This window comes from Hemitrygon akajei, chromosome 1 (genome assembly GCF_048418815.1).
Source record: "Hemitrygon akajei chromosome 1, sHemAka1.3, whole genome shotgun sequence".
NCBI lineage: Eukaryota > Metazoa > Chordata > Chondrichthyes > Myliobatiformes > Dasyatidae > Hemitrygon > Hemitrygon akajei.
Genome location: NC_133124.1, coordinates 191,236,209 through 191,251,898, shown reverse-complemented (window position 1 = coordinate 191,251,898; position 15,690 = coordinate 191,236,209). Strand labels below are relative to the sequence as shown.

The 15,690-nt window shown below is 49.1% G+C and overlaps 1 protein-coding gene across 8 annotated transcripts in view; it reads left to right on the top strand.

Moving 5' to 3' along the window:
• Positions 1-15,690, top strand: part of LOC140734219 (fibroblast growth factor receptor 1-like) — a 188,477-nt gene that overhangs the window by 103,757 nt on the left and 69,030 nt on the right. For all 8 annotated transcript variants that reach the window (XM_073057905.1, XM_073057965.1, XM_073057946.1 and 5 more), the window contains one exon: positions 1,616-1,810. In XM_073057905.1, coding sequence (XP_072914006.1) covers positions 1,720-1,810 — 91 coding nt within the window. In that variant the 5' untranslated portion in view covers positions 1,616-1,719. The remainder of the gene's footprint in view (positions 1-1,615; positions 1,811-15,690) is intronic.

Below are 15,690 nucleotides of genomic sequence, written 5' to 3'. Positions count from 1 at the left end.
TGTGTATACACAGAGATGATAAGTTGATCTTGATTGTGTGTGTGTGTGTGTGTGCACACGCAGTAATCTGCCGCTGTGATTTTTACTGACCCTGTGAGACGGTGTCCGGATGTTAGCCCATGGTCTGAATTCAGATCTCTGGTGAGTACAAGAGCATTGCAAGTGTCTCATCATACAGGAGAACTTCCACGCAGTGCTCTGTGCTGGAAACTTTCTCATTTGAGGCCTTCTTGCTGAGAAAAGTTTATTTTAGTAGTGAGGGATCGAAAAGTATTGGGTGTCATTCACAAATCAGTGAAAGAAAACAACTAATAAGTTTTGTGGTGTTCACTGGACAACCCATCTCCCCTACAGGGGTATAGACCACTGACAGCAGCTCATCAGAGCCCTCTGTCCTAGGCCAGTCCTTCCTTCCTCTCTCAGGGGTGAGTTTTCTTGAGCTTCTGTTGGCGATTCTGGCAGGATGGGGGGTGGGGGGGGGGGGTGAATAGCCACAAGAGCAACCCTCCTCCTGTCTGAGCCGGGTTTGGGACCGTCCATGGTGAGGTTGAAATAAGTGGTGTATAGGACTCTATTTTAGGAGGATTTCTGTACTGTTGGTCCTTTCATCCACAGTCCAGTGAGATAATGGCTGGTCTTTTACCTCCATGTTGCTTTCTTGTGCTAACCCCATATCTCGTAATATATGAACATGCTTTGATATCTGCCTTGAGTATATCTTACTCAATGTCTTGAATAGAAAATTCTGAAGATTCACAGCCCCGTGGGTGAAGAAATTTCTTCTCATCTCTGTCCTGAGTGGCCAAGACCGACTGCTGATTCTAGATACCCCAGCCAGAAGAGACTTGAATCTCCTCTGCCAAGTTTCATAAGAAGGTTTTAAGTTTCAGAGAATCATTTTTAAAACTGTTGAGCGTGTATGAACATGCTTAACCTCAGACAACAAAGCACCACGTCCCGGGAATCAACCTGAACCTTGGCTGCACTGCTTCCATTATAAGTAGATCATTAGTTAGGGAGACTAGACGTATAGATTTGGAACAATGCATCTCCTGTACTCAAATCCTCTTGCTACACACATCACCCGAACATTTGCCTTTCTTCTTGCTGAGCCTGCAGGTTAATCCCACTGATGAGCTCAGTCTCCACATCTGGCATCCTATCATTTGATGTGTCCTAAAGGAGCTTTCTAGTTGTTGGAATCTTAACTTCAAATCAGAATCAGAACCAGGTTTATTGCATGAAATGTGTTATTGTGTGGCAGCAGTACATAAAAAATACTATAGATTACAATAAGGAATATATAAATATTGCTGAAAAAGAGCAAAGTTATGAGGTGGTTTTCATGGTTTATTAATTCAGAAATCTGATGGCAGAGCGGAAAAAGCTGTTCCTAAAACATTGAGTGTATGTCTTCAGGCACCTGTACCTCCTCCCTGATGGTGGTAATGAGAAGAGGGCAAGTCCTGGATTGGGGGGGGGGGGGTCTTTAATGATGGGTGCCACTTTCTGAGGCTAAGACCTATCACAAGTCACACTCCTTTTCTGGCACAGGAATGAGTGTTGGTTCTGAGGTGCCCTTTGTACTAATTGGGAGCATTCTCCTCTTTTTCAGCTGCAACATTCCCACCTAACCCCTTCAGGTGGCCAAGAATGCCAGTGGGACGGGAGCCCAGACGGTGATAGGTCAGGCTGCGGGAGAGCGGAAGCAGTATTGGAATGATCAGCTGCGCTCACTTGGTGTGCTGGGCTGTGCTTGGCCTGGTCTCCCTCTCCGTCGCACGGCCTGCACTCACTCTACCAGGACAAGGTAAGAGCAGCTTTCTCTTCCTGGCACTGGGTGGGAGGGACACTCCCAGGCACCAGGGATGGATTCTGATGGTCTTTCTTTGGCTGTGCCTTCAGTGAGGTGAAGCTTGGTTCATTAAGCTTGAAGAATGTGGCTACTGGGGAGTGAGGGTATCTCCTAATCCAGGTTGGGATGTTGCAGACATGGTAGTCCTGTTGTTCCACCGGCATGTTCAGTTGGGTAAGACCCTCATTCGGCTCTTGGGCTAACTCGGAGGCTGGACCCATAACAAGCATTTAAGATGAGACACCATACCTATCCCAGTAGAGTACCGTGTGGCATGGGGGCTGCGCTGTGGGTGGAGATGTGCCCTGTTTGTTTCAGTGGCAGATATCGTGAATTTTTGTTGTTTTGCAGCAGCAGTACATTGCATAACATAAATTTAAAAAAGCTATAAATTACAATAAAAATGTGTATTAAAAATAAATAATTAAAATAATTTAAATAAGAGAGCAAACAAAATCTTGAGGTCGTGTACAAGGGTTCATTATCCACTCAGAAATCTGATGGCGGTGGGGAAGAAGCTGCTCCTGAAACGTTGAGTATGCCTCCTGAAGCTCCTGTGTCTTCTTGATGGTAGCAATGCCCTGGGTGATGAGGGTCCTTAATGATAGATGCTGCCTTTTTAAGGCATCCTTGATGTTGGTGGGGTGGGAGCGGTAGGCGTCCATAATAGAGCTGCCTGAGTTTACAACTTTCTTGGGCTCTTTCCAACCTCCACACTACAGGGTGATGCAACCAGTTAGAATGCTGTCCGCATTAAAGCTGTAGAAATTTGCAGGCGTCTTGGTGACATATCCAGTCTCTTCAAAGTCCCAGTGGGTGCATGGGTGCTGTGAAGATTGATCCCTTGTGTCCCAGACAGAACCCCAAGCCAACATCACATGAAACAATAGGCTCTGTTATCCCAATGCTCTTTGTGGGATCTTGCTCTGCACAGATTAGCAGCTGTGTTTCAAAAGCACTTGATCAGGATATGCTCAGGCTGTGAAAAGTGCTACAGAGAGATAGCTCCTTCGGAACCACAGTGGGCCTCTTCCGCCTCTGATGTCCTTTCCCAGTGCAAGTTGGGCCAGTTGGCATAGCTCTTTCCTGCCCATTTACAAGTAGGACCATTATAGAGAAAGGCTAATGTTCTCGCTCTGCCCAGTTCCCTGTACAGATTCCACTGACTCTGCTGTTGTTGACTTTTCATTTCCAAATGCTAAAAGAGCATGTCGCCACTAATTCTCAACCTTGCGTCACACACTTGGGGAAAAATATTTATACACAGGTGGAAATAAATGGATCAGAAACATTGAGATCAGATTTGGCTCTTGCAAGTTTCACCACCTGGCTTCACATTTACCATGTTAATGTGTCATGGTGCAGATATGACGTTTTGACACAAGGGGCAATGGGTACATTAACACTTACAAGAGGAAGCATATTTCTGCTAAAACTATGGACGTAAGACTTTGAAATGGAAAACTTTCTTGAATTAGGGCTCAGAAATCCAGGTCCAGTCACTCTACTCCTGAGTCTCCTTGCTTCCTCTGAAGACTAGATACATTCCCCACTCCCAGTCGTTAGCAGGTCGATGAGCGCACAGTCTTTTCATTTTAACAGCCTTCCCGGTAAATATTATTCTTTTGTCTCATCTAGCTTCATGAAGTTGAGGCTCTGTGTTTTGCAGAGACTGTGGAGCTTTTTAAGGAGCAAGGCGGCTTCTCGGTCATAGAAGTGAGTAGGGCTTATGGTATGCACAGCCTGACAAGTAGGGATTGTAGTCTGACTGAAGTGTACAGTCCGTTACTCTCTGCCGGGCCGCGTTTGTTCTGTAGTCTAGTGGTCGGTGCCCAGCCTGCCCACAAACTGTATCCCTTTGAAAGTAGTGTAGGCAGAATCAGATTGCATTCCGTATTCGCGTTCCGACCTGTGCCTTTTGCGGTCTGGCAAGACGGGCTACCGTGTGGGCACCACTCCTGACCTGCTCCTTGCCATGGGTGTGGGGCTGGCACAGTTTGTGCTTTAAGTCTGACCTTCCCTCTTGGCATTGATTGCCAGATTTGCCGAGCGTTCCCGTGGAATTCCCTTTTCTGTGTTTCAGAGCATCCAGAAGCCTGGGGTGCGACGCTGTTGTGTCTCATGGTGGCCGTGGAGATTGGCATGCATGGTATCTTTATGACTCACCCAACAGCTTCTTCCCCTCTACCAACACATTTCTGAACAGTCCATGAGCAGTACCTCACAATCCTCTTCTGCTTTATTTTTTATTGTAACCTGCAGTATATTTCTTGTTTTGCCTTGCACTGTACTGCTGCCACAAAGCAACAAATTGCACAACAGCAATAATAAACTTGATTCTGATTGGTTGACATTCAGTGACCAATGGGAGCATCCCACCATTGTCTGGTTTCTATCAGCCTTCCACCCATCCCTTCTAAGCAGGGAAGAACTCCACATCTGTGAGGTAGCTCACTACAGTGACTGGTTTGGAGTTAAAGGCCCAGTGAGCTAGTTATCAGTGATGCATGCACAATGTTATGTGGTGTATCAGCCGTGAAGCTCTCACCTCTGAGTCAGAGAGTTGCACGTTTGAGTCCCACCCCTGAAATCTAAATTTAAAATTCCCTGTCATCGAGGGAGAGGCCGATTGTCTGGCTGAGGAGGAGAGTGGGAGGGCAGGAGAAATGCCCAACCTGGGGTGATCCAATGCTGAGTCCCACTGACGCGCTGGGGCAGTATCTGATCGGGGATGAACCTGCTCGGAGTCCTCCCAGATCAGAGCCCTGACATATGCAAATGTGATTCCCAAAGGCTCTCTTGCGGACTGGGTGCCAGATTAGGAGCTGAGAAGGCAAGCCGTTCCCAGGCGGAGAGGTGGCAGAGCCCTTTCCAGAGCTATGATGTGGTCGAGACACTCTGTGACTCTTCTCCATGTACCAGGCTGCCCCGACCCGGGAAGGGTGCATGCTTAACAGGAAATTCCACCCTCCCCGCTCATCAGGAGGAAGTACTTAACCACATCTGGAGCGCTCCATCTGAGTGACTGTATGTGAAGTGCGCTGTGTGCATTGTTAGGTTTCGAAGTGGGATTGCATGAACGGGCCCTTTACAGTATACACAGAGGGAAACGTAAGAGACGGGTAGCGCTCCTCAAGCCCACACCATTGGTCTGTGGTGTCCATGTGGAGATTGCACGTTCTCACTGTGAGCACAAGGTGTTCCAGATATCTATATATATACATACACACACACACACACACACACACACACACACACACACACACACACACACACACACACACACACACACACACACACACACACACACACACAACACACACACACACACACACACACACACACACACACACATATCCCCCCCCCCCCCCCAAAAGACAAGGTTGATGTTTAATATTTATCCATTTACGGGATGTGGGCGTCGCCAGCTAAGCCAGCATTTATTGCCCATCTCCAGTTGCCCTTGAGAAGGTGGAGATGAGCTGCCTTCTTGAACCGACTACCTTGTGTCCCACCCCCTCTCCCCCGCCATGAGTCTGAGGTTGAAAAGGGTGATTTGATTGTACACAAACGAGAGAAAATCTGCAGATGCTAGAAATCCAAGCAGCGCACACAAAATGCTGGAGGAACTCAGCAGGCCAGGCAACCTCTGTGGAAACGAGTAAACAGTCGACATTTTGGGCCGAGACTCTTTTCCGTAGAGGCTGCCTGGCCTGCTGACTTCCTCCAGCATTTTGTGCGTGTTGCTGAGAGGAATTGATAGGCTGGACGAGTTTTCCTCTTAGAGGAGTTTTGGACAAGTTTTGCAAACTGTTGGGATATGACTTCCACATGTTGGGTGGGAGGGAGAGGAGAGAGTGGGCCTCTCTTCCATAAAACAGTTAGAAACGAGCTCAATGGGTGACTTGAAAATGGAGATTGGTAGATTTTTGATAGCAAATGTGGAAAACAGAGTGAACAGATGGGCAGGATGGTGGTGGCTGCTGTTTAGACGGTTTAAGAGGAGGCAGCTGAATGTGTAGGAAATGGAAGGCAAAAGGGATTAGTTTACTGGGGTATTTGATTGCTGATTTAATTAGTTCAGTACAACATTGTGGATCAAGGGGCCTGTTGCTGTACTGCACTTAAAGTGGGGATGTGTGAGGTTGCGGGTTCCAGCTTATCAACGCCCTACCTGTGAGTGTTTAGGAAACTGATGGGATAGATTTGCTGGCTGCACTTCTGCCATGTAGAAACTTGGTTTTCAGCCACATTTCCATCTTGCAAACTGTTCGGGTTATGGACAGATCACAGGAACAGATTCCTGCTATACTCTGGAGAGGGCTTGTACTCTGAAAGGGTAGAAAAATTTTCTTCAAGTGGTGGGCTGCATTTTGTGGGCTCAAACAACAGTGGCAGGCAGTTCTGGAATGTGCTCTGACCTTTAACACAGGTAATCGTAAGGAATCCTTGTTACAAGTGCTCTGGGTACAGGATCATGAAGGCAGTGGCCTGGGGCACAGACGATTTGAAAGCCTGTCCAATTTGTCCTCCTCACAGGCAGGTTCAAAACCCGTTAAGCTGTGTTATAAATTGAACATTCTCCCTGGAGAGTTTGGGGCATAGGGACAGAATAAAAAGTGAGAGGTTACAGGCCGGAGCGCTGTTTATTTTATTGTGAATACAGCACCACCATAGACCATTCTGACCCACTGAGTCCCCGCTGCCCAATTACAGCCATGTGACCAGTTAACCTACTACCCCACACGTCTTTGGAATTTGGGAGGAAACCAGAGCACTCAGAGGAAAACCACAATCTCCTCACAGACAACGGCAGAACTAAACCAGGATCACTGGCTCTGTACTAGCGTTGTGCTAACCGTTTACACAAGCATATTGCCCCCCCCCCCCCCCCCCATTACTCTCTCACAAGCCCTTGTCCCACCGTGATTCACTAGGGACAACTTCCAGACGCCAGTCCATGTGGTCGCAGCGAGAACATGCAAGCTCCAGGCAGACAGCGGCCGAGGCGGGGATCGAACCGGAGACCTTGTAGCTGCGAGTGCACCCTGTACCATGGTGCAGCAGTCAGGAGAACTTATCCAGAGCAGTCAGCATTGGAGGTATTCCGGGTGGAGGGAAGTTGGCTTCTAGTGGCAGGGGCTGGGTGGGCAGGATGCTATAGGTGAGGGGTGGCCGTGGAGCTGCAAGACAAATCTGGTCAGCAGAAACCACACACACCCTCACTCACACACACCCACACTGGTTCGTTCTCGTTCACTCTCTCTCTCTCTCTCTCACTCACTCTCTCACTCACTCTCTCACTCACACACACACACACACACACACACACACACACACACACACACACACACACACACACACACACACACACACACACACACACACACCTCTCACTGGTTCACACACACCCTCACTCACAGACACTGGTTCACATTTCTCTCTCGCGCTCTCTCTCTCTCACTTTTTCTCTCTCTCTTCCTCTCTATCTCTATTTCTCTTTCTCTCTCACATCTCTCTCTCTCTCCCTCTTTCTCTCTATATCTCACCCCCCCCCCCACCACATCCATGCTGTCTCTCACACCCTTTCAGAGCCTCCCGATGCATCGTCCTGATGTGTGACCCCTCCTATAATGTAGGAAGCATTGGCAGCTCGTCTGTAGCCAGCAAGATCCCACAAACAACAGCATTGCAATCACCAGTTAATGAGGCTTGCCCCAGGGGACTCCAGTTTCTCCTGCTCCTCAACAAACCGGTAGAATGGGGTCCTTCAGGTCTTCAGCAGATGAAATTCTCCCTCCCTGCCATGCAGCAGGGAATGGGATCTCTCTGTGCTCGGGTATCCAGGGTGAGACTTGAACCAGAAGTCGCCCATGTGAGGGTACAGCTGCTCTGCAAAGGGAGAGAAGAAAGGGGAAATTTGAAGGGAAGGAAGAAAGAGATGTTGCATTTTTAAGCAGTTTCCCCTGTCATCTGCCCCGGTGCTGCGTCAAGAGTTAAACAGCCGCCTTCATTGGGTTTCTCCTGAGCGTGCTGTTGGGCCAGGGAGGAGACTGGAAGCATACACTGTCTTGTGATTAATTGAACAGCCCCAGGGGATGGAAGGTGGGAGGTGCCAGCTGACTATCTCTCAGAGCGGCCCCCAGGGTCAGAGGTGAACTTTGACAGCTGGGGCAATGTTTTGACAAAGCGATTCCCACAAAGTTCGGAGGGAATGACATCTGCCTCGGGAGAAGACATAGGAAGCTTTGTCGCCAGCGGTTATCATGGATTCATTCAATAAGTGTTTCCCAGCTCTGAAGTAGCCTTGGCAAACCCTACTGCACTTCCAGGGCAGATTCCAAACCCCCTTCTCTCTGAGAATTATTGTGCCATCTTCCGACGTGAGCATTTGGGAATAGTTGGAAAGTTCGTTTTGCATTTTAGGAAACATCAAATAACCTCTGTGATAGGGTGAGAAAGACACGTCGAGTTTCTCCTTGGCCCACTCACCCCTCCCACTGCTGTGCCAGCCCTCGGATCCTACCCGCTGCATCTTCGGCTCTGCCCCCTCTCCCCATGCTGGACTCCTCTCTAGGCTTGCTGCCCCCACCCATGGCTGCTTCCCCACCTCCTCCCCAATCCTCTTCCTGCCCTCTCTGTTCCTCTACTCCAGTTACTCCTAGCCTTGTTTACCATGGGTTAATATATCCTAGGAAAGAGCAGAGGTTCTCTCCTGGAGCCAAGGGCCACTCTGTTGGGAATGAAGGAAGTGGAGGCAATGGGATTGAGGGACAGCAGGCTCTCCTGTTTTTGGGAAATTGAGAGAGTGGCCACACTGTGGAACTGTGGGAATGGTCAGCTCTCAGATTGGGAATTGGGAGAATGGGGTGGGTGGTCCAGGATTGGGATTCAGCAGCAGGCTGATGGTGGAGGCTCCGGAATTCGGGAAGCAAATGGGAAGTGGTGGCCTCAGACTGTGAATCAGTGTGTCAGAGTGGATAGTTGGGGATTTGGGAGAGGGGCTGGTGGGGAGAGGTGGGGCTGCATGGGCTGCTTCAGGTGGGCTTTCAGTTCATGCCCTTTGACTCCTGGCTCTTTGTCTGAAGCTAGTGACGACTTACCTGGAAGCTATAGGGAGCAGGGCCTGGGATCAGCTCTTCCAATTCAGGGTCTTCAGTTCTGTCCCTTCCCTCTCACTTCTACCTTCCTTGCGCGATAACATACGGGACAGTGAAGTTGGTGCAAATCTTCGCACGCAGTTTGCATTTTGAATGACATGTCAATCCCAGTCACACAGTGTGGTTTATGTCATTGGGCCTACTTTAAACAGGTCCCTGCTGTCTCACCTCTAATGTTATTGCCTCAGGTTGAGACTCAACATTAGGAATTCTGAAGAAGGGTCTCAACCTGAACTGTTGACTCTCCCTGTGCGTTAAAGGAAAAGTTTCTACTTGGATGCCTGAACTCCCATCCCCAGGTCCTGAATCTGTATTCTGTGCTTCTTGAACTAATGTGAACAACTTCCCCTCTCTAAACCAGTTCTGCTCCTGTCCATCAATCTCTCCTGTGGTTACCTTGTTCCATGGATAACAAAGTGAAGTTTATTGTCATTTAACTATATACACGTGTATAACCATATAATGTATCTAGAAATGAGACATTTTTTCGAACCAGGGTGTAAATCACAGTAGTACACATAACACACAATTTATGAAGTTAAGGATAAAATCTACAGATGAATCACACATAAATAACAAACTAAAGTGCATTAATATTAAATATTGTAAGGTACAGAGCAAATTAACCAGTGACACTTTGAATACGATGTGACAGAGAGTTCAGAAGCCTAATGGCCTGGGGGAAGAAACTATCTCATCCTGCCTGTTCTTGTTGTTAGAAAGTCAAAGACAACTCCCAACTTCTCCAGCTGAAGCTCAGAAGAGTTGAGGATGAGGATAAATTCCTTGATTGGAGAATTACTGGGCAAGGGGTCAGCATCTCAGACTAGAACCGTATTTTACAAGCTGAATGTCAAGAACCCTGACAAAGTCTTGACACAAAACTGGAGAGAGACACTAAGTACAACAGCCTTCCTTAACATTATAGTCCCTCTGTACTGCAAAGTGTGTGTGAAGAGATTCTGAGCTCTGTACTCACAACTGTAGGGGTGAGACTGCCTCAGTAGTACATGTGGGACCAGCAAATCATGCTATTGTTGATGGAGTAGGGCAGTGCACTGTCACTGCACTGTGGTCTGGCTCTGCGGAAGTTAGAGAGTGCAGGAGACGGATAAGATTGATAGGGTTGGGAATTGCTTACAGTGGTGTATGGTGTATGAGTCAGAGGTTATCTGTTATCAAGATTTAAACTTTCAAACGTGTTTACAGATTTGCCTTGGGGGCTATCTTAATGAGAGTTTTCTTAGGCTGTTGGATTAGCCACCTTTGCATCGCTGACAGGGGCTGTACGGTCTTTATCCACTGTTAGTTTGTTCACACTGAATGGGAGATATGTTAAATTGATCGTGTTGCTGTGTTTACTCTGCACCACTGATAAAAGTGGCCTAAGGTGTTCAGTCAGGAAGTTGCCATCTGAATGATATTAATAGTTGTCTGGAGTCTTCTGAGATTGCCCCGTGACGTTCTCAGTCTTCATTCTGCATCCGCTCTCTCCACTGGGATTCGGCGACAGCTTTGGGTAAATTTACCCAACTTGTGCTGACTGGTGGTTGGCGATCCCCCGGGCTCTGCTGCTCCAACTTGTGGAGAGGCACGGTCTTGATACAGGTTTCTATGTGTTCCATGTCCATCAACAGTAGCATGATCTGCTACATGTACCACTAAGGCACACTCAGCTGTGAGTACAGATCCCAAAACAGAGCTCAGGATCTCGTTGGACACTCCTTGCAGTACTGAGAGCTACAATGCCAAGGAAGACTGCTTCTCTCTCCAGTTTTGTGCCAAGATTCAGTAGGGGTTCTTAATGTTCAGCCTTGCCTAAGATGCTGACCTCTTGCCCAGTAATTCTCCAATCAGGGAATTTATACTCATTCTCAACTCTTCTAAGGTTCAGCTGGAGGAGTTAGGGGTTGTCCTAGGAAACCAAAGAGGAAACTGGTAGATGGACAGGATCAGGGCTGGATTCGAGAGGGGAAGTTTCCATGTGTCCACAGCCTCGCCCCTCCTAAGTGGATTTTGATTATTTAAGGATCGATGGCACTCGGTGATGGGAAGGTCCTTCTCAAAGGGAGCCTGCAGATTCATGGAGCCCTGCAGCACAGAAACAGGCCTTTGGCCCACTGACTCCCATGTTGGCTGTCAACCGTCTGTTGACCTGTCCATCGTCATGCCTACCAGCAGTGTTGAGTACCATTACTCAGAAAGGCGATTGAGCCAAGCTGGTGCAGAATAACCCTTCCGTTCTCCTCTGCAGACTCTCCTGTACTGCCTATAACGCGGCAGTGCATAAATCCCTGATCCAGCTACTGTATACTGAAACAGAAAATGGTGGGAATCCTCCATAGGTCAGACTGCACTGTAGGAGGAGAAGCAGGGTTAATGTTTCAGGTCAAAGACCCTTTGTCAGAGCTCAGCATTTTCTGATTTGTGTCCGGTGAGGACATGCAGTTAATTTCTGCATTCCTCTGATCCGTGGGGTTCCGGGAGGTAATGGGTAGGAGCAACTTCTTGGGTACTTATGATGTCCCTGGCAGAGACCCCTGTCTTAGAGCATGGGGTCTCCCTCCTGGCATGCATCTTGTTTGGGTGCTGCCCCTCTTCTTCAGCTTGTCTCCCATCTGTGACAGAGGTATTGCCACCGGGGGAGTGAGCCTTCGAGCGCTGACATCCATCACCGTGTTGTGCGGCAGAGGACGGGAGATCGAGCAGGGCTCCGCTGGGAAACGGAGGGCCCTTATTCGGGTACTCTCAGGGTGTAAACCTCTCTAACACAGTTGGCCTCGGGGAAGCTCAGTGGGTGAGGTTGTGAAGCCACCATTCCCCACACGCCTCCGGCTGCACATACAAGTTCCCCTTTTCAACAGTCTCTGTCGTCGCACATATCCTAATGAGCCAGGAGGCCATTCGGCCAATTGCTTCTATTCCAGCTCTCAGCATGACCTTAGTCACATTCTCTACCTATTCCCCCACATTCCCGTCGTCTCTACCATATTCCACACAATAAGGGCTATTATTTCCCTGTCAACCCACATGGGAGTGAGAGGAAACCGATGTAGTCACGTAGAGAGCATGCAGCCTCCACACAGACAGCTCCGGCTGTTAGGATTGAACCCAGGTCACACTGTACCAAAGTGACCTCACGACGCCCAGTCATCCTAGTCACCCCTTCTTCCCCCACCCCACCTGCAACTGTTTGTACCTCATTCCCAGCAATCTCTGTCACCCTTGCGTATGCCCATGAGCACCAGTGGGCTTCACCATGTTGAAAGCGCCCCCCCCCCCCCCCGCCACTGGCTGTGTGGGGGCAGCAGCCCCAAGGAGGGGCTGTGCTTTCACCAAGCAGTGCAGCCTAGGAGCCATTTCCTTGCCCTCAGCAGCTTCCCCCACGCTTACAGGTCACGGACACTCTTGGCATGGTAGTGCAGCAGTTAGCGCAATGCCACAATAGTGCAAGCTGTCAGATCAGGGGTTCAATTCCCACAGCTGCCTGTTCCCCTGTGACCGCTCGGGTTTCCTCCCACGCTCCAAGGGCGTGCGGGTTCGGGTTAGTAAGCTGTGTGCTTGCTCAGAATCCTCACTAATTTGATTTGACACAAGCAATGCATTGCACTGTGTGTTATGATGTCCAAGTGACAAAAAAGCAAAACCGTAACCATTATGGGCAGAGCAGGCTCACGCAGAAAGCGCAGCGCTGGGCAGTCGCAGGCCACCAAGCCCTTGTGCTTGACCAGCAGTGGCCAGCGCTTGCTACGAGCCACCAACATTCTAGGTGGCCGTCCCCAGGCTTCCGTTACGGAGTGGGCTGCGGAGATCTGCGATGGCAGAAGCGTACTGCTTCCAGCTACGTGAGTGAGAGGCAGGAGAGTGTACAGGTCTTGGAGCAGGAACTCGAGAGGTTTCTACCTCTGCTTCAGAAACAATGCAGCTGGAGTCCAAGAGGGAGGGTGGAGGAAGGGGCCATCAGCCCAGCTCATTGCTAGTTGGAATCCGTAGTGAAATCTGATCACCGACAAATAAACCTCTGGCTGGTGTGGAGAGTAGCTGAGGTGTGCTGGAAGGAATGCAGTAAATACTACAATCATTTCTGCCAGTAATTCACTGCAGGACAGGCAGACAAAAGGCTCGCTGTCCCCCAACTAGCTGTACGCATTCTCTGATACTTTATCAACCAACAAGTATGTTAAGCGTGTCAGGAGAGCTGTTTAAAACTGCCTGGCTAAATGAGTGATGTAGGGAGCTTGGAGAAGGGGCCGGGGATAAGTGAGGGATTGTCTGCCTCAATGCAAAGCCCACACACTCCTGTCACTTTCTTCGCTGTCGATGGGGTTCCCTGATGCTTCACCTGAGGGTTCAAAACACCAGCTCAGTACTAATGGAGCACTGTGCAGTGGGAGGGGTGGTACTGAGGGAGCACCACACTGCCAGAGGAGCGATACTGAGTGAATACTGTGCTGTGGGAGGGGTGGAACTGAGTGAATACTGTGTTGTGGGCGAGATGGCACTGAGGGAGCGCCACACTGCCAGAGGAGCGATACTGAGTGAATACTGTGTTGTGGGAGGGGTGGAACTGAGGGAGCGCCATGCTGCCAACATGCTGTCTTTTAAGTGAGATGTCTTTGAGTAGGTGAAATAACCACTGTAGATTAGTGGTTATAATACACTGTAGCTTGTGTAGGTGAGGGATAGAAACTGGGGGGGGGGGGGGGTGGCAGGTGGTAATAGGAATGTTAGGAGAATATTAAAATGGGATTAATTTAAGATCAGAGTCACTCAGGAGTTTTGAACTGTTTTTGTGCCATGGACCAATACCAGGTTGGGAACCCCTGTTGTACATGGTGGATGATGGTCACTGTAGATACAACGGACCGAAGGGCTTGTTGCTGCTGCTTATTTTCCTACGTCCATGTGTCTTATGGCAGACACTAAACTCCACTGAGTGCTGTCAGAGGAGGCGTATCTTTGTAAAATTATCCAGCCGATTGCAACGGTGCTGGGGTTGAATGGAAGTACTTGTGACATTAATAAACCAACCTACCAATTCACATAATGCACATGGACCAAGTTAGAAACACGTCAAAAATGTGATCCTCAGGTACGCGAGGGGATATTATGACCATGTCGTAAGTTATACAGCACAGAGGTGGGCTCTTCGGCCCAAATAGTCCATTCTAACCCAGATGTTTGGCCCATAACCACCTCAGCCTTTCCAATCCATGCACCTGTCCAACTGTCTTTTAAACGCTGTTAATCCCATAAGATATGGGAGCAGAGTTAGGTTATTTGGCCCATCAAGACTGGTCCAACTCTTCATCACAGCTGATCCTATTTTAATCTACCACTTTCTCTGGCGGCTCATTTCGTATGCATGCCACTCTGTGTTTCAACTCTCTTCCCGCTCAGCTGAAACCTATGCCCTCTACTTCCTGATTCCCCAACCCTGGGGAGAAAATCTGAGTGCATCCACTCTTTATCTGTGTCCCTTAAGATTTTATTAGTACGTTCAGTGACCTTGGTTGGAGAGAGAATGCTTGAGGAGGGAAGGTGTGATAGACTGAGAGTGGAGAGGGTATTCCAGTCAGGGGCCAGGTAGAGATCAGGTGGGTGGTGATTGTGGATCATGCAGGAGGTCTGAACTGGAGGCGCCCAGAAGGGTGACAAAGGAGAGGCCATTTGTGCCATTACTCCCGTGCTGGCCCTATAGAAGACTCAAGGCTGTAGGTACTGGAACCTGGAGCAAAGAGACAAACCAGTGGAGGAACTCAGCAGGTCGAGCAGCATCTGAGGAGGCAAAGGGATGGTCGGCGATTTGGGTTAAGATCCTGAATCAGGACTCGCGCAGAGAGAGCGAGAAGCAGGAGTTGTATTCTGACGCCGGGACTCAACTCGTAACATTGACCAACCATATACCTCCATTGTTGCCGCTTGATCTGCTGAGTTCCTTCAGCATTTTGTAAACGGGACCCTTCGGAGGAATGGGAATCAAGTTTGTATCACTCCATATGTGGTGGAGTCGTCGTTTCGTAACGGCAGTACAGTACAAGACATAAACCTTACCCTAAGTTACAAAGTTCAAAAAGTAGGGCAACAGACCCGTAATGAACCAGTGTTCACAGACAATTTCGTAAATCTGACGGCAGTGGGGAAGAAGCTGTTCCTAAAATGTTGAGTGTTGGTCTTCAGGCTCCTGTACTTATATTTTGTGAATCCCATCTCCCCGGCTGGGTTTGAGCCTGCGCTAAAGAGATTACCCCAAAACAAGGCTGGGACTTGGTGAAGATGCGTGGCCCCTTTAAGGCAGACTGCTCTCTCCGGATAATCTGCTGGCATTGATGCATGAGGAAGGCTGGAATTCCCAGGTGTTCGCCCGCCTGCAATAACAACCAGGCCTCGCACAGGGGCTTTGTGTTGTTATTGGGCAGGAGGGGAGCAAAGAGACAGGGGCCTCCTTTGCGGCTGGGCTGTAAGATTTGTGACGCAGTCCCTGCAGATGGTTCCGGAGTGCGGGGGCCCTTCGGGGGTGGGAGGGGAGGAGGAATGTGTCCCATCACTGTAAACAGAGGGTGAAGGTACTGATTGAGGGTTGGAGAATGATTAGCTGAGCGAAACAATGGGACTTTTTGTTCTGCAGCACTGATACGTGGTAAAGGATCAACAAGGGACTGGCTGTCAGGTTAA